The 27,279-nt window shown below is 40.1% G+C and overlaps 1 protein-coding gene across 2 annotated transcripts in view; it reads left to right on the top strand.

Annotated features, from left to right (window-relative positions):
- Positions 1 to 27,279, top strand: part of LOC150084818 (uncharacterized) — a 139,170-nt gene that overhangs the window by 15,756 nt on the left and 96,135 nt on the right. For both annotated transcript variants that reach the window (XR_016547116.1, XM_090376624.1), the window contains exon 3: positions 1,274 to 1,308. Coding sequence is in view for 1 of the 2 variants with exons in the window: in XM_090376624.1 (XP_090232750.1) it covers positions 1,274 to 1,308 (35 nt within the window). In the remaining variant the exon portion in view is untranslated. The remainder of the gene's footprint in view (positions 1 to 1,273; positions 1,309 to 27,279) is intronic.

Here is a 27,279-nt window from a genome sequence, read left to right as displayed (position 1 = left end):
ACATATGCATAAGTACTACCTTTGAAGCGAAAGGAATTATACAGCTAATAATTAGGACAACAGATGAGCAATGGTTGAATCAACTGATAATTGGGATTCTGCAAGAAAAAGTATTTGAGAATTGGCAGAATTTAAGTGGAAATGGACATCGTTGAGACCACGTATATTTGTGAAACGAACGAGGAAGTGTTTGGAAGGTTTAGATCTTTTCTCAGATAAGGTTCAGATAAGATTAGTGTGTCATTTCATCATGTATTCAGTAGTAAGAAAAAGTGGAGAGGACATGCTGTATGAAGTAATGAAATTTTTAGGTATGGCTTACACGCGACAAGAATATACCCAAATCCTTGACATAACGTGGCCTCGACAATGCGCCCCGCATACACACTACTCGGACTTCCTCCAGTAATTATCTAGCGGAGTAGAGGCAGCGAGATTATTTATACACTAATTGATCCGAAAGCCTCGTAGAGTTACGAGTTACTAGTAGGTTCGGTTCAGCGTGTTATCTAGCGGCTAGCCTGTGAACATTGCTTTAGAGCTATACTCTCGAAATGTAAGGAAGGTTGGATCTCACCATGATGTCCGTCATAACCTCAAAAGGCATCAATCATACTGCATGATGGAAGAGATGGGGGTGTTGCCAGAGCTTTGCTCTGGAGGCTGAACATGGGTTCTACTACTTCAAGCCTTCAGTAAGCAAAGTGGTATTATACCAGTTGATGAGAGTTATCTGTCACCTAGTACTGTCTAGTAGCACAGAGGGGCGGAATTCCTCTGTGTGGTGTAGACGCCACACCTCGACCCCTGCTTACGTTGGTTAGCACCTGCGTGATCACGTCCAGCATACTAAGTGCCGTATTTCAGGACTTGCACATGGGGGTTACACTCAGGGTTCTAACAGTCCCACCATTGTGAAAGTGTAAGCAGATGATTTCTTTGTCACAGACCCACTGGACTTCGCTGAACTATGGCCTGTCAGTTCCATCAGCGTTTTAGGCTCTCAGGTAGCAAGCTCAGCTTGACATACCTGAGAGAATGTCTGTGACAGCCTCAAGGACCACCATCATCCTATTCATATTAAGACTCTAATTTCGCAGAAACAACCTGAAAAAAAAAAAAAAAAAAAAAAAGATTTATCACTATAATTTAAAGAAATATCTCAATCTAATATGGGTTCACTTCTTTTGGGACACCCTGTACAACAAGTTATTTTTGGAAAGATTATGCATATTAATGCATATATTTATTCTATTTCTTTATTTGTTTATAGATAATGGATTCCTCAAAGGTGTATTCAGGTGGATGGTAAGGTCATTTACATGTTCATATTTATTATATATAATTAATGTTTATACGTATGGAATATACAATTTTTTTTGGGAGGGGATTTAGGAGTTAATTTCCCTAAAATGTTATCTATATTTGAATTTCATTATACCTTAGGCTTAAATTAAGTTTAGGGTGCAGCTCCTGTTCCTTTGCTTAATTTAACTTTTTGGTCATATAATATACATTCAGTTTTATTTTATATCATGAAATTGAATTTGGATCATAAAAGTTACAGTAAGTTTATTATGTCGTTCTCCATACCGCGTTTTAACTAAACTGATTTCTGTACTTTTTTTTAATTTTTTATTTTATGAAAAGAGATATTTAATTGAAAATTTTAACCCTTGCTCTCTGAATTCGCGTCATTACTGTACAAACCAGGGATGTTAAAAAGAAATACAAATAAACAAATCATATATTTAAAACAACAATATTTATTTTAAGATAAACATTTTTTTTGTTACTAATGCCATTGGCGCGTCGTGCATCGAAGAAAAGTTAAGCTAGATGCAGATATTGAAAATAAATCGCAATAAGAAATATGATGGTAGCATGCTTTTGCTACCATCATAATAAATATATAATACCTATTAAATTAGTTTTATTAATTATTTTTGTACAATTTACTATACTTTTGTAATTTGACATGTCAAATTAGTACTTATTACTGCATTATTTAAATTCATCACTGTGGAATGAGAATGCGTACAACGTATTGTGTAAGTATCAAATAAAGAAAAGCTTAAGCGGGAGTGCAGACCGAGTGGCCACGTATTTTTTTCTTGAGTTCTCAGAAAAAAGGAAAAAATTCAAAACTAACTGTTTTGAATGACTGCTTGAGTTTCGCAAAACTTTGCCATTGAATTTGTCCATAGATGGGTAACATAAGCCAGTGTATCACCGGTGGGTCGACCCTGACGGAATCCACACTGGCCATCATCGATCCGATGGAAAGTTTCTAGATAGTTTAGGAGTTGGCGAACAGAGTTCAATATCTCTATTGTAGGAGATGGTTTAGACAGATGCACACCTTTCAGACATGATTCTAATTAATATTTAATGGCATTGGGGGGGGGGGGTGATGTAGTTCGCTGTAAGACAAAGGTAGGATGCATGTTGCTTCACCCAGAGACCCAGATTTTTATCAGGATAAAAATCTGGGTCTCTTATATATTTTAGGACCTCTAAAGAGACCCTAAACATGGGCTTTATCATATCTAAATCCAGCCATGGGGAGGGATCCCGCAGAAGGCCGAAACCCGTATTGGGGACCGGGGAGGGGCTCGAATGTCAGATAAAATTTAAAATTACAAAAAGTGAGAAGTCGACGTGTTCATTTCTCGGAATCCCTACTGGCTCTCAACGTTGCCTGGTCCATTCTTTTTTTTTTTTTCTTCTTTTTTTTAAGGAGGAGTTCTCTACAGCCTGTGTATTTTTGTGTGTGTTAATTGCCAAAGAAACTAAGACGTCAGTATATTTTTACTTAAATTGCTTGTGGTCAGATTTGCCTGTTTGCCGGAAAACTCGAGAGAGAAAAAAACAAAAAAACATGTAACCGGCAGCGGAATAATTAGGCAGTTTTTGATTTTAATGAGTATAAGAAACCTAAATGAACAAGTGTGAGAAACATAAAAAAAATTTTATATAATTAATTTAGTTATTAATGAAAAAATTTATATAATTAAAAGAGTGTAAGAACATTATATATTGAGTGACAGAAGAACACGGAGAGCTGAACTTTTCCGATAAGAACATTTTAACTTAAATATCGTAGGTATTTTATTTTGTTTTTAGCATATTCATTTTTATTTTGTTTTATATTAACAAATACAGCGGATATCCGATATATATAGTTAAGTGTAAAGTGTTTTCGTGTCTAACGGCACCATGGGTTTTTCCACATCTCCGAGTAGCTTTCATTGTGGGTGTCACAGTTCATTGTTAAGGCCAGAGATTTAAAAGTGTGTGTATTGTTATGTACCGTTGTTCATCTGGCCATTTAGCCGTTGGGCCCCTATTGGGACCCACCGTTGCCCACACTTGGCCTCGTGGAGGCAGACCAGGTACCTAGTAGCTCTATATTTTACTCTGGCAAACCCTGCCATCTAGTTTCCTGAGATTTCAGTGGCCAGGGCCTATTTAAAAAAAAAAAAAAGCATGGGGGTGAGCGCTAGGACTGGAAAAGCCAAAAGGATTATAAACGATGTAATTTGGACGTAATTAAATTTTGGAACTTGTGTGGGGCGTACGCTAGTGTATAGGTAGAGTAGTGGAGGGAGACTGAAACTGGTGGGTGAGAGGTAAAGATATGGGGACGATAGAGAAGGCGATCCCAATATGGTCAGTGACGCTGGCACAGGCCCCACCAGGAGGAAAGAAGGGGAGGCAGGGAGAAAAGAAAACCGTGTTCTCCCCCCGCCAGGGAACAGGAGTAAAGGCATCACGCAAGGGAGCTCGGAGCAAATCGCCCACGTGGCATGCCAGGGGCAAACCGCCTGGTGTCATCGTCAATTGGTTAACATCTGGTCCTGGTAGGTGTCCAGGTCTGTGATGAGGCCAATGTCACGTTAGTTCGAGTCCATCAGTGTCAGGTCCCACTGTGCTGTCCATCTGCCGATATCAAATCGTTCGTGATTTTGAGCACCCATTAGTGTCCGGTCCAGATGGATGTCAAGTCCGGTAGTATTGTCATACATAGGGCATATATATCCATTCCAGTGAAATTGTCACATTTATGGGGGTATGTCAGTAGCGTTCCTCAACAGTAAATGTCCTTCGCTTTGTGAAGAGCTCCTGGGCGAAGTCTGAGAATGCCAAATATTCCTTCCCTTGTGTCTATCAGGTGGTGTTCCTGTCCTCTGGGTAAGTAGGTCAATTTTGTTATCAGGATGTTCCGGAGGTCGTCATAGAGCTGGCAGTCATACATGCGGTGCTGCCAGCTCTCCAGTCTTCCGCAAACGTCTCGCCACCCTGGAGATAAGTGCAGTGTGTATATATATAGATAGATAAACTCATGGTTTCCGTTTGTTTCTTTGAATGGAATTTGGGGGCCCCCAAATTCCATTTTGCCTTGGGTCCCATGAAGGTATAACGTGCCACTGCCTGGATGCCCTATTTTCCCGCACATTCCTCCTTAGAGTACGACGACTTCCCTCTTGAAGTATTGTTTTTCTGTCACATTTGCGCTGTGGAAGATGTAGAAGAACCGCTTGCTTTGCAGTCATTAAAAATCTTTGAGATGGATGCTTTTGAGAAACCAGTCATGTCTTTTGTTTCTTGAATTGTGGCTCCTGCCAAATGTTCACCCACGATAAGACCTCTTTCATAGTCTGACAGATCACACGTTTTCCCCATTCTTGCTTCAGATTACTACAATAGAACAGCCTATGCAGTCTTTGTATTCAACGAGGCAACACGTCATCACCCCACGTTACAGTTTTCTTTGCATTTATTTGCATTTCTTCCGTTTGTGACTGCGTAATACAAAGGTTCGTATTTTTTGACCAGTGTGTGTGTACTTCAAGAGTTCTTTTAATTCGGCTTTGTAAGAAAGTTTTAATAACACTTCCACATTTCAAAAGTTTCCTGTATATGAGCAGTACACGCTATAGACACAAGCCATCAAGAGGAACGATATACCAACACTTCATCTGCCCTGTACTCAACGTATTCACGACTAGGTCGGTGCGCACTTCTCCCATACATGAGGTAGACATTGGCCTTAGTTACCTTGGTAAAAATTCTGAAAATGTTGAGCCAGCCTGAAGCTTAAAGTTTAAGAATCGAAAAGAGATATTGTAACTTCTCTTCTGGTATATCTATTTGAGAAACATAATTTATCACGTGCAATAAATATTTCCCTTGGTTAATATTCTTATGAAATACGAAAAATCGTCCAACAGGCCATGGGCTTTTCAAAGAAAAGTTATTTCAAAAACAGGAAGTGTCGTTCTGGTGAACCAGTAGGTTCGTTTAAGACAAGGATTCCCAACCTTTTTTTGCTTGTGGACCCTCTGAGTCCTAACCTTACGTATGTGGATACGCATATACGCATATGTAATATTCCTAAATGAAATATTTATTTGTAGGTTAGTAAAAGCTAATAATTAAACAATTCCAATATAATATAAAAAATGTAAATTACAAATTTTGAAAATTTTAATTGATAAAACTGAAACATATTTTTACTTGTAATGACAGAATTAGTAAAAAAAATTTTTTTAAAAATACTATTTCAAACAACATATATAAATTTATTCCCAAGGCCATTAAATAGGCCCTACTGATGAGATCCTTGTGGCTGGTGTTTTGATAGTGACAAATGGGCCTGGAGTACTGGGGTCCATAGTTTAACAGATATTTATTTATATATATTTTGATATTAGCATTTTAATATCTGGCTCCAATTTTGTGAGAGTCAGACGAAGATCACCTCTTTTTACTATATCAAGTCGATTACGATTTTTTATTAACAACTGTGTTACACGACTAAAGCCAGATTCCACAAGATAAGATGATGGGAAAATAATGACACATTTTAGCTTTCTCCCATACGGGAGAAAGCTAATATTTACATGCAATGTCACTATTCTTCCATACATCATGCTTTCCTTTTTTGAATAGACTTCGGACTGTCTCATCAGACCGCAATTCGACAAGTTCCTCTTGTAAATCAATTTCAACATCAGCAGCATTTACCTCAAATGGAATTAGCACCCAATCTGGGATGTTCAGTTCTAGTAGGTCCTTGAACCGAACTTGCATGTCTTCATATTTTTTTTTTAAATGATCAGCATACACAACACAATCATCATCTTTTAAATCACTGCTAACTGAAGCAAGGTTTGGAAACTGGTCAAACGCACGGCATGAGATATTAAGACTATACAATTTGAGTTTTCCTAGGAATGTATTAATGGCTTCTTTGCTAGATATTAAATCACAATTATGTCCTTGCTGCAGCTTATTAAGAGAATTCAGTTTTTTAAACACATCTGAGAGGTAAAATATGTCTGTTTTCATGGCAACCAACTGTTTTCCAATCTCCTTTTCGTTTAGAAATGATACAATACTTTCCCAAAGGACGACGAAGACAATTGCCTTTAGACAACATCGCACCTCTGTATGCAGTACAAGAAGGACAAATCCTTCATTTTCATCACAAATTTTGCGAAAGAGACTATCTTGAAGAGCATTAGCCTTAATGAGGTTGACAGCTTTTATTACAAGAGTTAAGGCTTCATGAAGACGTCCACTCAATCTCTTCGCCACCAGATGTTGGCGGTGAATCACGCAATGATTCACCGCCAACATGCAAAATACTTTTGGCAATGCATTTTTTAAATGAGTGATAAACCCTCTGTACCTACCGACTATGGAAGGAGCGCCATCAGTAGCACAAGCCATTAAATTTTCGAGTGGAATATTTTTTTCTCTAAAATAAGACTGGACTTCCTTAAATATTGTTTCACCTTTAGTATCTGTTTTGAGGAATCTTGCAAAAAGCGTTTCCTCTCTGAGTTGATTATCATCCATATATCTTACATATGCCAATAAAAGTGCTTCATTGCCCATCAAAGTTGATTCATCGAGTTTCATTGCAAACTGTTTCACTCGTAATTGAGCAATAAGTTGATTTTCTACATCTTCAGACATTTCATCAATGTGTCTGGATATTGTGTTATTGCTCAAAGGAAGGTTGTCAGTAATTTCACGTGCATTTTTGTTTAACGTTGTTGAAATTACAACTGATATCGAAGGCAAGATGACAGTTTTACAAATGCTATGTGGCTTTCCAGATTTTGCTAATTTCATATGATGCTAATAAACCTCTATCTTTATTGCTTGCTTGTTTACTAAAAATCTGATCCAGTTTGTTTCTTCCTTGAAAATTGTCTCGTAGTTTTCGGAAATACTCCACTGATTTATTTTTCTTTTCGCTGTGCCTTGTCTCCATATGGTGACAAAGTTTACTTGGCTTCATGCTATCATTAGACAGCACAGTCTAATGATATTTTCTAGTGATTCAATAAAACCATACGACAAATATTTAGTCAAATATTGTCTTGTTTTCTTCTTTGCATGAGCCATGGGTAATATGAAAACAATAATAATATTATTAACCTAAAATATTTAATGTTTGAAATGCTTGTAGGTACTAATGGAAATCTAGTTCACTAGAACAATAACGTTCAATAACACAAACAATAGATTTCGCCGATATAGAATGAAATGAAATGACTGCCTCTGATTGACTGATTCTTTCTAGATTAGTCGGTGCTTAAATAATGTTTTCTTCTTCGAGAATTTTCTATGAAAGAAATTTTTTTTTGCGTCAACTAAAGAAGGTTCGAACAAATATGAGTATACTATAATAATTAATGATATGAGTATCTTCTAACTGAAAATTTCTGGACTTTTCTATGACACTAGTTTATTTTATTATTATTATTTTTATTTAACAAATTATTTTATTTATAATATTGTATCATGAACCCTTTAGTTCATATTATGGACCCCCGAAATACAATTATTTTTCTTGTGGACCCCCTCAAAGCTTCTATGGACCCCTGGGGGTCCATGTGGACCCCGGTTGGGAAACGCTGGTTTAAGAGATAAATGTGTTCAAGGTATTATTTATATCTTCTTATGCTTTTTCCCTGAGCTAAATGAGCTTAGCTCCATGTAATTTTTGAAATATTTGTCAAATGTGTGTAGAAAAAAACAGATGGTTAGCAGTGATACGTTATTAACGAACTATTTAGAGATAAACTCCTGCACTTCCTGTGCAGCTAATGCAGTAAGCCTGTATATTCTCAACCTCACAACTGCTACAGGAAGAGCCGGAAACAACGCTGTTAATTATAAGCGAAATTGCGGATGTTTGGAGGCCACACATACATTGCATCAATTTCGTAATTATTTGCTTTCTGATGTGTTCTGAATTTTCGACTTGTCGTCCATAGTAATTCGGTTATGGTTTGCTCTTGAGCTGTTTAACTGATTTGGGAACGCGTATCTAGTTCTGAAAAGTCATTTCATTTTTGTGCCTGTTTGTAAGGGATGGATGAGATCGCAATATAATATTAGTATTACCATCAGCAAAATAAAAAAAAAACACAATCAATACCCACCTCATCTGTCCATTCCCCCTAATAATTTGTCTAATTCTTCCTTAAATGTATTTAAACTCCCCACGTCCACAACACTAAATGGAAGTTTGTTCCAACAATTAATCACTTTCTCGTATTGTATCTTGGTGGTATGGGTGCATGGTTAATTTAAGGGATTTCTTGCCTTTTATTATAAGCATCTCTCGGCAATTTAACAAACGTTTTGGTGTTCTTTCCTGTGCCAGGCCCATGCGTCTTTCGTCCACTTCCCTCCGTTTTGCACAGTCTGATGATATGATAAATTTAAATAAAAAATCATTTATTATATTCCATTTGGATTTTTCTGTTTCTTGAGAGTTTATTCGGGTTTTTTTTTTTTTTTAATTTTAATCTCTTATTTAAAGGAAACGACTTCCTTGAGCATTAAAATTTACAAAAATTTGGAGTATTATAATACATTTGTACAGACCCAAAGTGAGACATGCTTTTGCAACACCTGTGAACAACAATTTTCATATGCTGTTGTTTCTCCTCCCAGTTAATCAAGTTACTAACACATGCAGCTACCGACCTACTGACTTTCGCTCCTGCACATAGGAGCGAAAAAATTCACCAGAGTTATTATCATTATTAAAAGGAACACCAGAATGTTTCACAGTGACTGCACTAGGACGAGGTAGCCGGGAAATTTACCCCCGGGCCCTTTACTTAACAGGGGCCGCGAAGCGCGCCCAAAAGTGTGGGGGTGAGGAACAGAAAGAGCCATTGGTTGCTGAAATTATTTTGCCACAGTGAGGTTGAACAGTTATTTGTGAAAGTGTATTTTATTTCTCAAGTGGTTAAATCATTATTAACAATCGTATAAATGTATTTCCAGATCGACTTGTTGTTCACTATTGTTCCTGTACTTGCCTCCGTTTCCTCTTTCCTTCAAGGAAATTTCCAAACCTCCTAGGAAATTTTTTTCAACTACAGTAATTCGTCATACAATTATAGGAGAAATCTTTTTTTATTCCTGAATTTCTCAAAATTTCTTGAATTCTTGAAATGTTTTTCAAGAATTCAAGGAAATGTTGCTGATGCGCCTAAAACCCTACAACAACTGAACGCATTTTCCCATAGAAGCAATGTTATAAATAGTTAATTATTAACCTCCCAAAGCCAATTTAATCCATAATGTAGCTAAAATCACATTCCCCAAGCTCCGGAAGTTTAGCTCAGAGTTGAGCACAATTTTCTAGACCCGGTGATATAAATACAATTTTTTGCTCACCACATCTGGGACCGCATCTCCCCTAATGGGCCCTGGCTAAAATACTATATATTTGCAATGCAGTAATCAATACTATTGTAATAAATAAACAAAAAAAAAAAAAAGAAAACCCATAAAAATGAAAAATAAATATATGCACTGTTATATGTACAGCAGTGGCGTGCAGTGAATTTGTGTTAGTCATGCTATAGTACAGTAATCATATTGAGTTTGTCCTTTCAATTTAAGGAATTCATATGCTAATTTTTTTATGATTACAATACATTCGCTTTTAAAAATGAATATTTTTAAATAAAAATATATTTACATACCTCATTTATATGTAAATTTCACTCTGCGATATTTCTTGACAAATTCGTCCATGATATTTTCATAAAAATCTTTTGAATTTCATAACCTGGGGAACAAATTCTTTTCTATTGACATTTGAGCTAATCCCGACAAAAGCATTTCCCCAGTTGCATTTCTTTGAAAAGTTTTGATTCTCTTCAACGCAGAAAATGTTCTTTCAACAGTATTGAAGTAGTAAAAGGAATTATTACAACCAGATTATTAGCATAGCAGCAACAAGCTCATTGGTATAGATGGTTTTTTTTTTTAAAATAGGAAACTCTTCCATCGAGTATACAGCGGTTAATTCAATTCTGAAGGTGAATAATATCAAAATAATGACCGTATGTTGCTCATACAAGATTTTAAAGCATTCATAGGAAAATTATTGGGATATTCTTTAAATTCTCTAAAATTTAATAGCTCCAAGAATACAAGTAATGATGAAATCATTACTTGTATACAACTAATGATGAAATCCGTATACTTTTAATTATTGCACAGTTGTCTATGATTTCATAGTATAACATTTTGTAGCGCTCCTGTGGCTCAACAGAATTTCCTTTTCTGAATCTCTTATTTAGCCTTGTTGTATCTACACTATGCTGCCACTTTATTAAGTATACCCCTGCTGTGCACACAAATGGTTTGTCCCACAACGTTGCAAGTAGCATGACCACAGTTGTGGATATAAATGCAGCAGAACAACCCTTCTAGTATCAGTTAAGCGTACAAACCATAGCAAGAATGAAGAAAATGAGTGATCTAACGGATTTCGAACGTGGCATGGTAGTAGGTGCAAGACGTGCTGGACAAAGCATCTCCGAAACGGCAGTTCTCCTGAACTTTTCACGCACCACAGTTTCAAGGGTGTATCGAGAATGATGCAACGAACAGAAAACATCCTTTCAACGGCCCTCCTGTGGAAGAAAATCGCTTGTTGATGAGAGAGGTCAGAGGAGGATGGCTAGAATTGTGCAAGCAAACAGACGGGCCACAATGTCGCACATCACGTCAGAATACAACCTTGGTGCACACAACAAAATATCTCAACGGACCACTAGTCGCACTTTGTCGCGAATGGGCTACAACAGCTGACGGCCACATCGCGTACCTTTTGTTATCAATGAAGAACAAGAGAGTACGCCTCCTGTGGGCACAGCAACACAGCAACACCAGCACTGGACTATCGAGGATTGGAAAACAGTTGCTTGGTCTGACGAGTCGAAGTTCCTGGTGCATCATGTTGATGGGAGGCTCAGAATTTGGCGAAAACAACATGAATCCATGGACCCGTCATGTCTGACGACTACTGTGCAGGGTGTGGGGAATGTTTTCTGGGCACACGTTCGGTCCATTGATACCCATCGATTCATGTCTGAATGCCACATGTTCACTAAATATCGTTGCTGACCAAGTGCATACGTTCATGTTGACAGTTTATCCTCAGTCAGATGGTTACTTCCAGCAGGATAATGGCCGGTGCACAAAGCCCGAATCATTATGGAATGGTTCCAGGAACATGACAATGGCTTTTCTTTGCTGCAGTGGCCCGCTCAGTCCGCTAATCTCAATCCTATTGAACATCTTTGGGATGAGCTGGAAAGGGCTGTTCGCTGTAGGCCTACACCTCCGTCGAATCTCAAGGAAATGCGTGACACACTCATGTCTGCATGGTTATCCGTTCCTGCACAACGTTTTCAGCATCTTGTTCAATCCATGCCTAGACGAATTCTCGCTGTTTTGAAGACTAAAGGATTCTCAACACGCTACTAGGTAAGTGTACCTAATAAAGTGGCAGCACAGCGTTTATCGCTTTCTGTTATTTTTGTAAAATCGAAGAAAGTCTTCTCTTTAATTTTAAGGCAACTTTGTAGTCTGCTAAATTTCATTTATGCAATACACAAATGTCTAGGTATTTTGTTTGAAGGATGTGAAATAAAACATTAGTGAACGAAAATATTTCACTGAATGGAAGAGAAATGGAAGAGAATGGAAGTGTTCACTGAATGGAAGAGAATGGAAGTTTCACTGAATGGAAGAGAAATAATAAATCAGGATCATTAAATTTGTGCTTGAATCCGATAGCAGAGCTACTCCGTCCCACTTTTCAGGATTTTCGGTCATGTTTTAAAAAAGATAACTAATGAAGAGCGATTTTCCTTCGCAGTATTAACCAGGCGGGAGGAGTAATTCCACCTAGTTTCTGCTAGATTTCCTAGCTTTCGAAATCTTTTCTTAATAATATTGTTCACAGTATTATTTCTGTTAGGTGATTTTTAAAAATCAACTAGCCAATCCGTTTATAGGTTAAAAAAAATATCTTGCACTCTTTTATAGTTTCGCATGCTGTAAAAGAACTGAATACAATACATGCGCACAACAATGAACAAAGATCGCAAATAGATAGTAGTAGATGTGTGTGATGCAAGAAAGAAAGAGTATGAGCTTATGTAGCATCAGCCAAAAAAAAAAAAAAAAAAAAAAAACTTCCCATTTCACCCATCCATTCTCTCCAAAAGTTTATCCACTTCTTCCTTGAATTTATTTAAGCTATCTTCCACAACGACAGGTGGAAGTTTGTTTTAGCAATCACTACCCGCTGGCTAAAAGGAAATTTCCTCACATCTGTTCTACAATTGTCTTTCCTCAATTTGAATTTATGCCCCCATAGGTTCGTAATCTGAGCAAGAGGAAGAATCCCATCAGAATTCAGCGTGCTCAACCCATTCAAAGTCTTATACACCTCAATCAGATCACCTCGAAGGTGCCTATTCTCCAGCCGCTGCAATTTCCAGAACTTAAGCCTTTCTTGATAAGCGAACACCTTCGTTCCCTCACCAGTGTTGTTGCATTTCTCTGTATACGATCAAGCAACTCTACATCCTTTCTAAAATAAGGCTTCCAGACCTATACGCAGTACTCAAGGTGTGGCCTGAGTACTGCGTATAGGTCTGGAAGTGGTCCTGAGTACTGCGTATAGGTCATTGCCTTATACAAAGGGATAATCATCTCCTTTTCCCTACTAGCAAAATTAGAGAGAGAGAGATAATCTTTAATGCCCTTCACGGCCAAAAAGCCAGGGGTTTACATTTGTACAACTTCCCGAAACTTCCGGGAAAATAGAACAATTAATTTACAAAAACAGGTAATTTTACAAAAGAAAACATATTTTATACAAAGGAGAGAAATCCTTACGAGAGTTAGGTCTGATTGAGCTGACTTAACATCGAGATAAGAGCACCAGCTCAATCAGACAGGAACAGATGCAAGGTACACATGTCAATGCAGATTAGTCCTACTAGACATAATTTTTTTCCTGTAAGTCCGGTCAATAGCGAATTTGTTCAGGTCGGCGTCAAGTGCCTGGGTTTGCTTGAACATCTGCTGAGGGAGGAACCTGTCCGAGAGATGGAGTCGCGCTGAATGCGAGTAGAGCTCGGGATTGGCCCTAAGGGCAGCAGGGGGGATCCTCCAGCCACAGGTATCCCAGAATGAAGGTGTTGCGATTATGCCTGTTATCATCTTGACTGTTGCTAGGAGGCGTTGGTCTTCGACTAAGGTGGGAAGCCGTGGAATCCCGAGAGAGTTGGCAAGCTGCGTGGTGTGAATCAGAGCTGGAAGGTTGTGCTTCCTGTTGGCCCACTTTAGGAGCCAGAATTCTGTGGCAAAGAGTGGTTTCTTTATTGATGGTGCCGCTGACGCCCAAATTTCAGCAGCATAGAGTAAAGGTGGAAAGATGATTGCTCTTATGTACCTCACGGTTGTCTTTTTATCTCTGATATGAAGGAGATGCTGTTTTGCTATCCACCGGAGTCTTGAAGCACGTGTGAGGAGCATGTCTATGTGGGCGTTGAATCGAAGTTTGGAGTCGAATACAACGCCCAGATCACGATGGCTGGATGCAATTGGGATGAGGATGTTGCCGACCGAAGGCTGGAGAGAAGAAGGAGTTTGCTTCAATGAATACACCATGAATTCGGACTTAGCAGGATTGATCTTGAGCCCGAACTGGCAGAGGTAAGATGTGACTGCAGTGAGAGTGTTGTTAATTTCCGTTTTTACCAGATCAAGGTCTTGACCAGGGATGATGGGAGTCAGTATCTTGATATCATCTGCATAGCTCAGTAGACATCGAGAATGTGCAACCAGTGGGAAGATAATAGATGAGAACAGAAGGCCGGAAAGGACCCCTCCTTGTGGGACTCCTGCGGTGACGGATCTAGTAAGGGTGCGATCTCCTGTATGAAGCTTTATAACTCTGTTATTCAGAAGAGAGGAGAGAAAGCATAATATGTTCCCTGTGATCTGGAAGTGGCATTCCAGGAGAGTGAGTAGTTGGTTTACTTGGACGGCATCAAATGCAGCCTCAATGTCTAAGTAAGTCACAGCTAGTTCGTGCCTTTTCTCGAATGCTGACAAGATAGTATTCGTTGTGGCTAGCAGATTTGTGATCGTTGATCTGTTTGGAAGGGAGTAGTGAATTTGGGCTGGATTACTGGGCATGATCTGCTTGGTGAGGATCGGGAGTAAGGTCTTCTCCAGGAGCTTCAGCAGGCTGGAGGAGTTGGAGATGGGTCGGAAATGTTTAGGTTTCGATGGCGACTGAACTTTAGCTAAAGGTTTGATAAGATAGTTTTCCCATTGCTGTGGGAAAATCTGGTTCGAGAGTAACTGGTTGAAAATAATTAAAAGTGGCTGAATAATGTACGGACTTAGGCATTTGAGCATGAATTGGGGAACTCCATCATCACCAGCGGTTGACGAGGCAGGTAGAGAATTGATGGCGACGATCAGCTGTTGTTTTGTGATCTGAATGGTGCTCAACACTTCTTGCTGGGTGGGCTCTGTTAGTAGAGCCAGATCTGAGTTTGGCATAGGATTACGATTAAATCTTGTGACGAAATCGAGCCACAATTCAGGATCAAATTGCAGAGGAAAATGAAGGTTCACTTTCTTGTATGGAATTTTTCCTTTAGCCAGATCTCGGTTAACATATAATTTGATTGCCTCAGATTTCATGCGATTAAATTGAGCCCGTGCCCTAGAATAAACGATGCGATCATTGACATTTTGCGACTGTTTCCATGTGCGATGGAGCTGTTGCTTCAGCTGGAAACTCATTTTGAGTTCTGAATTCCACCAAAGTCTTGTATATGGACTGATTGTGATTTTTTTAGAGGCGGCATATTTGGCAACCGTGTTGATCCAGTTTGTGAGAATGTTCACAGCTATTTCTGGGTCACAAGTCTCTAAGGCCACCCAGGGAATGAGAGAGGCGGCTCTGATGCACTTATCTACGTCAAGTAAGTTGGGGCTAGTGATGTCAACCTTTTTTGTTGTCCTTCTGGTTTCTAATTTGGGGGCTGGCAGATATGCAGTCACATGTATTGGGACATGATCAGAGTCGAATGACGTTTCTGCAATGTAATCAAGGGTGCAAGGGATAGAGGCTAGAACTAGATCTAAGAGGTTATTCCCCCTGGTTGGAGCTTCATTAATAAGTTGTAGATCAGCACATCTCAAGTGTGCCAGAAGATCCTTTTTCATATTAGATAGCTGAGGAGGTAAATTGAAATCACCACAAACTACGTGAGAGGCTGTGGGATGCAGCTGATTGATTATCCAGTTGGAAACTTCAAGGATGATTTGCGGGGAAGGCGTTGGAGGTATGTACACCACACAGAGGTCAAACGTCACGAAGTTGTATCTTAACGTAACGAGGATTGCTTCATAGTTAGGGGAGTTACTGGATTTATTATCCAATAGCTTGAAAGTGGATTTCTTGTAAAATATTGCGACGCCTCCACCCTTGCGTGCAATCCGAGATGTGAATACGACCCCATAATCAGCTGGGGCAGCTGCTGCTAGGAATTCTTCATCGTCATTGAGCCAGGTTTCGGTGATGGCGAGCAGGTCAAAATATCCGGGGAGCAGAATTTGCTCCATAGTGTCAAGCTTGTTCCTAAGACTACGCACATTCTGATAAAATATGGTGCAGGCAGGTACTGTAGGTACTTTGATACGGACAGGTGGTCTCTGACATCGCACGACTCGATTCAGCGGGGTGTGTCTAGGACTGATGAGCACAGGGATCGGCATATTGGTGTTCCGTGTCTGTGGTTCTAGTTGCGGTAACGAGATCTGGGATTGCTATGAATCAGGGTACCATTGGTGGGAGTCCTTTCTATTACTTCTATATCGCTGCCCTTTATGCCCGAGATATGGCATAACAAGAGCTCCAGCAGGCCAGATTTCAGGATTGAAGAGTGCTTCAAAATCTGCATCAGCCACATCGATCTTAAAGGAGGCGTAGGTGGGATATTTTGTGGATAGCTTGGTGACTCTACCATTCATTTTGAAAGCAGCAAGAAGGTGTTCCACATCATCAGCTGTGGTAGCAGGGGAGAGCCTACTAATGAAGACATTACGGATCCGCTTGCTCATCATTCCAGTGTTCGCAATTTGCATCTTGCTGAAGTGCAAATTGGTTCCAATAACCTTAAGATTGGGGCTCAGTTCCTTAACAGTTGGATTACGGGTCAGTGTTTGTTCTTTTGTTCGTTGGCTTGCAATCATTGCATACGTTGTAGTGTCTCTATGGGTCTTTACATTAGATGCAATCGTAGTCCCTGCATAATGGTTACCTCTCACGTTGTTTGAAGCGGAACTACAATTGCGATGTACTTCAGCAGCCAAAGCATTATCCGGTTTTGAGCGCGAGGACCCCATATGTGAGTTTTGTGATCGCGAATAGGTGCGATTTGGCAGATTCTGCTCCTGATGAATTCTTTGGGTCTTCTGTGAGGCAGTATTTCCTGAGTATCCGTTGGCATCTGCTGTGATTTCAATATATACTGGTCTAGTGCTACGTTCAGGGCACACAACTTCAGACTCACATGTTGTAAGAATGGGGGCTGGAGAGGGTTAAGTGGTAATAAAGATGGGGTGGTTTGGGTAGGAGCTCTCGGTTTCGCGTGAAAGTGTTCGTCCGGAGGCTGCTGCTCATGATGGTTAGTTTGAACAGCAAGATCACAAACCGATTGCTTCAGGTCCTCAAAATTTTTCCGCAACACCTCCAATGTTTTGTGTATGCATTCATTGTGTTCTCGTAGTCGCTTGTTTTCTAGCAGTAGGTCTGCGAGGATATTATGAATTGGCGACAGCTTTATACATAGAGTTGTCTCAATATTTGTGAGGAGCGAGACCAGGAGTGGACTGTGTTCGAGTGATGTTTGATTAATTATTGCGGAGATCTCTGTTGATAGGGTGTTATCTTGTTGGGAGCTACTAGATTTTTGCATGATGAGATCTGAATGGTCATTTTGTTCTTCCTGTAATGAGTCGGGTGTCAATTCCACATGTGCATCTGGCGATGTCAATTTTTCCGTGTCTACCTCAGGTTCGGGTTGGGTCCTGTGCTCAGGTGAATCCGAAATTTGGTTAACGTCGTTAAAAGTTTCGCCAGTTGTTCCGAGTGAATGCATATAATTTTCTCCCTTACAGGGGGGACACTGCCAAACTTTCCGTCGCTGCTTTCCGAGCCTCTTTAGGTCCAACGCGAGACATTCGCTTCCGTATGTCTTGAGACAGGAAGTACATTTTATAGCTACGTCCGGAACAATTCCACAAATTACACAGCTTTCATTATTTGGGTGATCTTGCTTTAAAGGCATTTTCAGATTTTAGGCGCAGATAAAAGGATTACGAGTAGTGGGCTGGAAAAGAGTTTACAATTGTGTTTAGTAGTTGCCTTAACTACGTATCGTATTCCAAGTGATACGTTTACCGATCAGATACAAATAAGTCAAAAATTACGGCTTATTTTAGTTGGCTAGACTTGTTACTGTTGGATGTAGAAATCCGCTTGTCCGAGGCGTGGATAATTGCTAGGAGGCAGTAAACGACGTGTGTTGCCATGGTCACTTGACCGCAAGTACAAACCCACAGCGCATTTGCCTGACCTTGACCTGTAGCCGGAAGCGATAGGTATCTCTGGTCAGCCGTGAGTAGCAAAAACAGCAAATTTTGCAGTATAAGAAAACTATAAATAATAAATACCTGGATGTCCAGGTCGCCACACAATGGATATCCTCTTGTTCAGCATCAAATTAGGAATACACCAACATAAAAATCATCATATAAACCTGAGCATAATTCTGTTAATTTAACTGATTAACCGGAGCAACAAAGACACACAGCCGTACAACTGAACAACCAAAGACAGGTGGTGTCTTTGGTTGTTCAGTTGTATATCATTGTTCAGTTGTAAATTCCTGTATATCATTGACAATACCCCATGACCTACTCTGGCAACCTGTCTGCATTGCTCAGAAAACTTGGCTGCACAATTACTCCCAGGTTTTTTCATTTTCTATCACCCTGTGTAATACACAATTGGCACGTTTCTCTGGGTTACTTCTACCCATATGCAGTACTTTGCATTTGTCAATGTTAAACTTCAGTTGTCACTTCTCAGCCCATCTGCTCATCTTTTCTAGACCCTATTGCAATAGCGCACTGCCATTACTGTCATTAACAATCCTGCCAACCTTTGTATCATCTACATGGACATTAAGTCTGATATAACTTCATCAATATTGTTGATAATTATACAAAACAATAGCGGACCCAACACCGAACCGTGGGGACTCCACTAATAACATTAGTCCACTAAGAGCAGCCAGTCTTTCATCATACTGACTGATTAAATTTACAAGTTCCACATAATTTCCACGATTTTTGGAGTAATGAGATTCAGAACGACCACGAAATGATAATTCCTGGCAACCTAGGAATATAACTACATGTATCAGTCTTGGCAGAATATCTCTATTTTTGCTAACCTTTTTGTTATGCTGCTGTATATAAAGTCTTGTTTTGCTCATCCAATTTCAGTTATAGTAGTAGTAAAGGCAGGTGATGCAAGAAGGCAAGCGTATGAACTCATGTAACATCAGCCAAACAAACAAAAAAAAAAAAAAAATTCACACATCCATTCCCCCTAAAAGTTTGTCTAGTTCCTCCTTGAATTTATTTAAGCTATCAACTTCCACAACGACAGATGGAAGTCTGTTCCAGCAATCAACTATCCGCTGGCTAAAGGCAAATATCCGCACATTGATTCTGCAACTGTCTTTCCTCAGTTTGAATTTATGCCTCCTCAGGTTGGTAATTTGAGCAAGTGAAAGAATTCCATCAGAATTCAGCTTGCTCAACCCATTCAAGATCTTATACACCTCAATCAGATCACCTTGCAGGTGCCGTCTCCAGCCGTGCAGAAATTAGGCATTTCTTAAGTTATATGCGTAGAATGAGTTCAAATCGATCCAGGATTTTGTGTCTTTGAGATCGTTCTTGTTTTAGCAAGGCCGTGTGTAATTTTTTTTTTTCATTCCAAACATTTTTTTCTGAATAAAATAGCAAGCATAGCCAGCAAAACAGTTAACCATGTTTTTTCTCGTACGTGCTGCTCTGAAAATGGCTAACATTTTCATATTCTTACATTCAGTACACAAATTAAGTAAATTTGGCATTGGCCTACTATTTTTCACTATTGCTTTGAAAACTATTATTCAAAGTTCTGCTACAATACACACTTCATTAACCATTATGGGTTATGTAATCAAATTCACATTTATTGAAACGTCCCTGTCTGTTGAACCAAAGCGCAACGTACCATCACGAAAGCCGTTGTAAAACTGAAAAAGCTATACCCACAGAATAGTAACATACAGTACTTACTATTCTGTGGCTATACGATTGCAGCATTACGTAAGCAATATTTTGTTGCATTTGCGTGACGTCATCATGCGGTTGACAGTTCTGCTTATCTACGTACGTGAGTCATCGTAAAACGTTTTGCCTGTCTCACACCTTCATTCCGCCTTCTATCTCTCTCGGTTATTCCCAAACTCCACCTTACCATTCTCACTTCTGCTGACATTAAAGCTCGTTCTTTTCTTCTGACAGCCCAGCACTCCGATCCATATAACATACATGGCCTTACCACCTGTTTGTAAATTTTTGATTTCAGTTTAGTTGGCATCTTCTTGTCTTTCAAAACATCAGACATTTCGCGCCACTTGACCCATCCAGATTTCATTCTACTTCCGAGGTGCTGTTCACAGCTGTCATTTGTGTTTTTCGTCCAGCAAAACAGGCAAATCGACCAGAGAACACGCAATTTATAGTCAGAAATATGGGTTAATGTAATCAATTACGAATAATTCTAATATAATAATATATGTACGTTGCCAATGCTGAGAGAGAACCGTCTCAGCTGCCAAAACACTCCATGTTTCCTTTCTTGTTCCTGTTGACTTTTAGACCTCTCTCTCTCTCTAGACTGTTACCCATCTCTTTAGCTTCTGTACACTCTCTCTCTCTCTCTCTCTCTCTCTCTCTCTCTCTCTCTCTCTCTCTCTCTCTCTCTCTCTCTCTCTCTCTTCACCACTAACATGATGTCAGCTGCAAAGAGTAAACTGTCAGAGCCATTGCTCTGAAATTCTCTTGTTAGTGTGTGCATTATGATGATGAATAGAAACGGGCTAAGGGCAGAGCCCTGGTGTAAGCCGACTTTAACAGTGAAGGCATCACTAAATACAGCTGCACCACGTATTCTAGTTCTACTAACCTGGTACATATCCTGGATAAGCTTGAAATAGGTCTCAGGAACGCATCTCTTCCTTAGACACTTCCACAGAAGGATCCTAGGTACTCTGTCGTAAGCCTTTTCTAGGTCTATGAAGGCTAAGTGGAGAGATTGTTCTTTCTCCCTACACTTCTCTTGCAGGACCCATGCTGTAAATATTCCATCCGTAGTGCTTCTCCCCTTCGTAAAGCCAAGCTGGTTTTTGATAATCTGGTCTTGCAGTTTAACTCTGTCTTAATTCGACAATCCTCTCTGACCACTTCATTGTCTGGCTCATTAGTTTGATAGGTCTACAATTCTTGCAGTCTTGTGTCTCCTTTCCTTTTATATTTCGGTACTATAAGACTCTCCCTCCAAGCATCTGGAGGAAGAGCCTTGAGAGTCTTGGCTTCTCTCATTATTTTATTCATTAGCCTTGTCATAAATGGGACTCCTCTCTGTCCTAACCCCTTGAAAGTTTCAATGGTATCATGTCAGGGCATGCTGCATTCCCTGACTTCATGCTATGCAATGCTAGCAGATCTTTTTCCTCCTTTATATCCTCAACGTCCTTATCAAGTCGGTCTAGCTCCTGTTCTTCTCCAGCAACTGTGTCACTATTCATTATCCCTTCCAAAAACTCTTTCCATCTCCTGTTTACATCTTATCACTCTTATATCCTGCTGTTTGTTTAACCGTGTTCTGGCAATCTTGAATATCTTCAATTCCCCTTCCTTTGTGTTCATACAACAAAATATTGCTTCCACAGCAATATCCCTGGCTTTAGCTACTGCCTGTTAGCTGCTTGTCTTTTCATTTCCTTGTACCTGTTCTTGTTTTCATCAGTTCTGTTTCTCTCCCATTCTTTAAAAGCTGTCTTCTTGTCCTTCAATGCCTTTTGAACCTCTTCACTCCAGCACCAGGTTTCTTTATGCAATTTTTTTTTCTCCTTTGGTTTTCCCTAGAATTTCTTCTCCTCCCTTCATAATCTCTCTCTGGGCCTTGTTCCATATTTGGTCCACAGTCATCAGGATGGATCCTCCTCGATTTCTCTAAAGGTTTGTAGGAGTAGACTCCTGTAATCTGTTTAGGCTCATGTTCTTGTAGTCTAAACTATTTGATGCATTCCTCAAACTTCTTCTTATAGCCTTGGCAAGTGCCTTCAATAATGAGATCACATACCAGAAGTCTGTGTTGATTGAATAAGCTTTCTCCTAGGATGACTTTGCAGTCTCGGCACCATTTCTTATTTTTGGCTCTCAAAATCATGTAGTCGACCTGAGTACCTATGCCCACCACTATGGTATGTAGTAAGATGTTGGTCTCTCTTCTTGTACTGGGTATTAGCTATCCAGAATTCATGAGCCATAGCCATCTCCAGGATCCTTTCTCCATCTGCATTGCACTCACCCCATCCAAAGCTGCCATGGACACCAGGATAGCCTTGGGTTCTCTGGCCCACATGTCCATTGTGGTCTGCTCCGATGATCATTCCTTCCTCGTCAGGCATGCTGTTGATCACCTCAACCAGGTCCTCATAAAAGGCATCCTTCAGTTGTACATTACGTCCTGCCTGTGGGGCGTAACCATTAATGATATTCTGCACGCACACTTGTCAGTCAATGACCGTTTAATTTTAATCAGCCGGTCACTTTTCCTGTACACTTCCACTACTGCATCCTTTAGGTTGTCTTCAACCACAACTCCTACTCCATTCCTCCTGTTCCCCGTGCCGTAGTATATTAATTTGTAGCGCTCAGCTAGTTCTTTACTCCTCATCCCTGTCCATTTGGTTTCCTTGACACACAATACGTTGATTTTCCTTTTCTTCATAACCTCCACAAGTTCTATTGCTTTCTCGGTCATTGTTTCTACATTAATCGATCCCACTCTCACCTTTGTCCTCTTATATTTGGTCCTTTTATCTTTGCATTTTTGCCGTTGATTATTTCCCACTACAGCCGGAGCCAGCTGCAGCGCGTCGCTTCCCGGGGTACGCCCTAGCATTGCTTTTCAAAACTTCATATTAGCACGCGACTGATATGCAGTTTTTAATTTTCTTGAATGCCGTGCGCCGGCAGAGATTTCATTCCAGAACCATTAACGTTCTTACTACTCCATTCCGAATTCTGAAGTCAGAGTAATTATTTATAACATGACTGAGTTTGTTAGGTCATGTGACTCTCTATTTGCTATTCCGAAACGAGGTTAACAACCTGTCGAATACATCTTACCGTAAAATATACCTGGCACAGACGCAGTAACAAAACTACTATGTTGCAAGGTCCACCATCGCAGTGGACCTTGCAACAAGTCTCCGAAGAGTCATGGAACCTGACGGTTGCTTTGATATAAGTGTTAAAGATCCCGTGGAGGCCGTTCGAAATTCTGACGGGATAAGCCGGGGGAGGACAGAATTTACAACTTCACTTATACACACATACACGAACAGCCTTTCTTTCCCAAGAGTTTGTCTATATCCGTCGTGTCTCGTGCGTAGTAATCACATTCGCCAATTTTTCAAGCTGTCAACGAGGAATGCAGTCTGGTCACTTCATCGGATGCTATCGAATGCTTAGCCGCTCATAATGCCAAGCCAACATGATTTCTTCTTTTTTCATTCATCACAATCCATGGCAAAAACTGCTGAACATAAATGAGGCCTTTAAAGACACTTTGAACGTAGCGCCTTTTTTTGTTTGAACCGTGAAATAGGCTAAATATGGCTGTATCGGGAAATTTTCTTTTTCTCCTGTCGCATTTTGATTAATTACAATTGGCGTGGACGTTTTACTTTTACATACGGTATATCCTTGCCCATTTTTTGTACAAAAAGTCTGAGTTCGAATCCTGTCAATGATGCGAGGAATTATTATGGGTTTGTAGCTGACTTAGTCGGTTTCAGGCGAGGGTTGCATTGGTTTTCTCTCCCAGAAACTCATGATTTTTCCAGCAAACAGCATATCGATACCCATAATTACAGACAGTATACTGACGGCTCATAGCCTAAGTTGCTCTGGCGTTTAACACACGCGCGCGCGCGCGCACCTATTTTTTGTATACTTTCTGCCTGTTTTATAACAAAAAAAAAAAAAAAAAAGAGGCAAAAGGTATACTTTTTTATAACTTCAGCTTTGGGACTAAACCAGTTCTTCGACTCCTACACGAAGAGATTTTTTTGGGGCATCTTAACGTTCAGTTAAGAAGTCAGTTGCCGTACATTCTTGAGGTCGTGAAAAAAATGGTCTTCCTTGATTTCTTTTTTGTCTCCTAGGAAACAGCTATTATTGAATTCTGCTGGCAGTTTTTCCACTGCCTTCATGTAGCATAGATGCCATTTTTATTACCCCACTATCGATTTTGACATCATTATCTGATAAGATATTTGCCGCTCTTCATCCTGCAATTTAGGTTTTTCAGGAGCTCATATATGAAGTGTAACAGTGAAGTTTCTGGACTGGTGCAATAAAAAGAACACAAAGCAAAGAAACTCGAAAATGGTTTTATTTTTATTCAAGATAATCAACCGCCTGATTGAATGCACTTATTACACCGTTATAAAAATTTCTGAAAAGAGTCAGCGAAGGCGTCCAAAGAGTTGATCTACAGTTCGACGTTACGTTTTTCTTTATCCTCAACATCCTGAAATCCCCTTTCTTTAATGGTACTTTTCACCTTGGAAAAGATAACGAAGTGCCTGGTGCTAGGTCGAAGAGTAAGGTGGATGGTTGATCTGTACAATGCCATGATTGGTCAGAAATTACTTCACAACAAGTGCAGAATGGGTAGAGCATTGCCATGCAAAAAGAAACAGCTGCCTTTCTCTCGAAATTGCAGACTCGCCTGTGAAATGCTCTTCAATAGTCCTGGAAGCACCTGTACGTAGAATGCATCATTGATTCTCTCCTCTTCAGGTACAGATTCCTTGCGAATCACATCCTGTTTCTCGAAAAACATGATCAGAAGCAGCTTCATCCTGGACAACAATGCCCAAAAGTTTCTGTAAACGAATCTTTTTGAGCATTATTGATGATTTTGAAGTCCACTTTATGATCTGACATTTCGTCTCTGGGTCGTATTGAAACACCCAACACTCATCTCCACTGCTAATACAGTCGAGGAAATTAGGATAGCCTTGACAAGTCTGGACGAAGTCATCGCATGATAACACTCTTCGTTGCTCCGTAAGGCTTTGCAGCACAAATTATGCAGACCTTTCTCTCTAAATCTTCATGCCGAATTTGACGAATCGTCTTCTTATTAATATCCAATTCATCAGCTATCATTCTAAGGATCAAACGGCTTTCTTGACCACAATTTCTGCGAACTTTTGCCAACTCTGTTCTCATATCGAAAGGTTGATGGGTGCCTACTTCTTGGGTCATCACGAACATACTCACGTCCGTTTTTGAACTGCTTATGCCATTTCAAACACTCGCACAACTTAGCGTTTCACCAACATAAATGGTTTTTAATATTTCATAAGTTTCTGTTGTTATTTGGTTTTTAGGAGCATTAGCAACTAATGCCATATTGCTCCGGGGATATGCAATGGTCATTCCCTGTCCTTTTCACATCCTCCGTATTTGTGGTCACGGGCTCGAACCCCAGTCTAATCAAGAAGCGTGTGCTATGCACTGCTGCTCCTGCCCACCTGGCTACGCAGGCGCCACCGTTTCTGTTGCAGATTTTCTCAGTTTAAAGCAAAATTTGATATTCGTTCGTTGCTCCATGGCAAAAACGCAACAAAAACCATTAACGCTACTAATGAAACTGGTTGTTACTTGTAACCAGTCAGCTTACCGCAATCTCCGTATCATTAGCATTAGCAAGGGCACTCGATGCAAATCCAAATGTTTGTCCAGTTCTGCCTTGAAACTGTTTAAGCTATCAACTTCTACAACGCAGACGGAAGTTGGTTCCAGCAATCAACCACCCGCTGGCTAAAGGTAAACTTCCGCACATCAATCCTACAACTGTCTTTCCTCAATTTGAATTTATGCCGACTCGGGCGATTACAGTATTCTGAGCAAGAGAAAGAATCCCATCAGCATTAAGCATGCTCAAACCTTCAAGGCTTTATACACCTCAATCAGATCACCTCGCATGTGCCTAGTCTCTAGACACTGTAATTTGCAAAACTTAAGCCTTTCTTGGTAAGAGCACCCCTTTGTTCCATTCACTAATATTGTTGCCCTTCTCTGTACTCTTTCCAACAGCTCTACACCATTCTTAAAATGAGGCCTCCCCACCTGTATAGAGTACTCAAAGTGTGGTCTAACCATTGCCTTATACAAAGGGATAATCACCTCCTTATCGCTGCTAGAAAAATTCTTGTATATCATTAATAAGACCCATTGAGGCGCATTATAGCCATAGTAGCTTATGCGCCATTAAACGCCCATAACAACAACAACAATAAGACCCATTGAGCTGCTCTGGCAGCCTGACAGCACTTCCAGAAACTTCATATCTGCCTGCACAATTACCCCGGTACCTGCGTAGCCAGGTTGGCAGGAGCAGCAGTCGCACACGCTTCTTGATTAGACCGGGGTTCGAGCCCGTGACCACTAAATACGGAGGATGCCGAAAGTTCAGGGAATAACCACCGCATATCCCCCAGAGCAATATGGCCTTAGTGTTGCTAATGCACCTAAAAACCAAATAACAAATAATTACCCCCAATACTTTCACTCTCTCCCACTGTCAGTGTAGTTCGACAATGGTGATACGTTACTCTGGGGTTACTGCTTCCCATATGCAGTACATTACATTCTTCAATGTTAAACTTCAGTTGCCGCCTCTCAACCCATCTGCTCAACTTTTCTAGATCCTGTTGCAGCAGCGTACTGTCATTAGTATCATTAACAACTTTGCTGACTTTCGTATCGTCTGCAACTTGGACAATAAACCTGATATTTGTACCATCATCAATAACATTAATGAATACAGAAAACAACAATGGACCCAACACTGAACCCTGTGGGACTCCACTAATAATATTAGTCTGCTAAACGTAGTGTCCAACTGCTCCAATTTGTGCAGCAGTCTTCCATGTGTAACAGTATCAAAAGCCTTTCTAAGATCCAAGTATATAATATCAAAGTTATTCTTTGCATCCAGCTCTTTCGTGACTGCATCATAGTATCCAATGGAATTGGTCAGACAAGACTTCCCCTTAACAAACCCATGCTGTGTCCGAGCTATAACTGAAGTCTTGTGCAGATGATCCTGCAATGCTTCTTTAACCAGTGCCTCCATACTTTCCCTGGAACAGAAGTTAAACTAACAGGTCTGTAATTACCTGTGTCTCCCTTTGATCCTCCTTTGTAGATTGAGGTCACATTTGCACATTTCCAGTCCATGGGTACCTCCCATGAGTCCAAGGAAGCTCTCATAATTATGGCTAAGGGATTGCTTACTTCCTTTGCTGCCTCCTTTAATATAACTGAATAGATCCCATCCACCCTAGGTGCCTTTCTTGTATTTATCTTCAACAATTTCTCCTCCACTTTACTCTCAGTTATTACAAGATTATCTAGCTTACTGCCAGAGTTTAATACGCCTCTGGCATTCCCCTCCCTGAATAACTCCTCATG

The sequence above is a fragment of the Mastigoproctus giganteus genome, chromosome 6 (genome assembly GCF_048544385.1).
Source record: "Mastigoproctus giganteus isolate SK-2022 chromosome 6, ASM4854438v1, whole genome shotgun sequence".
In the NCBI taxonomy this organism is placed as follows: domain Eukaryota; kingdom Metazoa; phylum Arthropoda; class Arachnida; order Uropygi; family Thelyphonidae; genus Mastigoproctus; species Mastigoproctus giganteus.
Note: the sequence above shows the minus strand (reverse complement) of the source record. Positions and strands in the feature narration are given on the sequence as shown.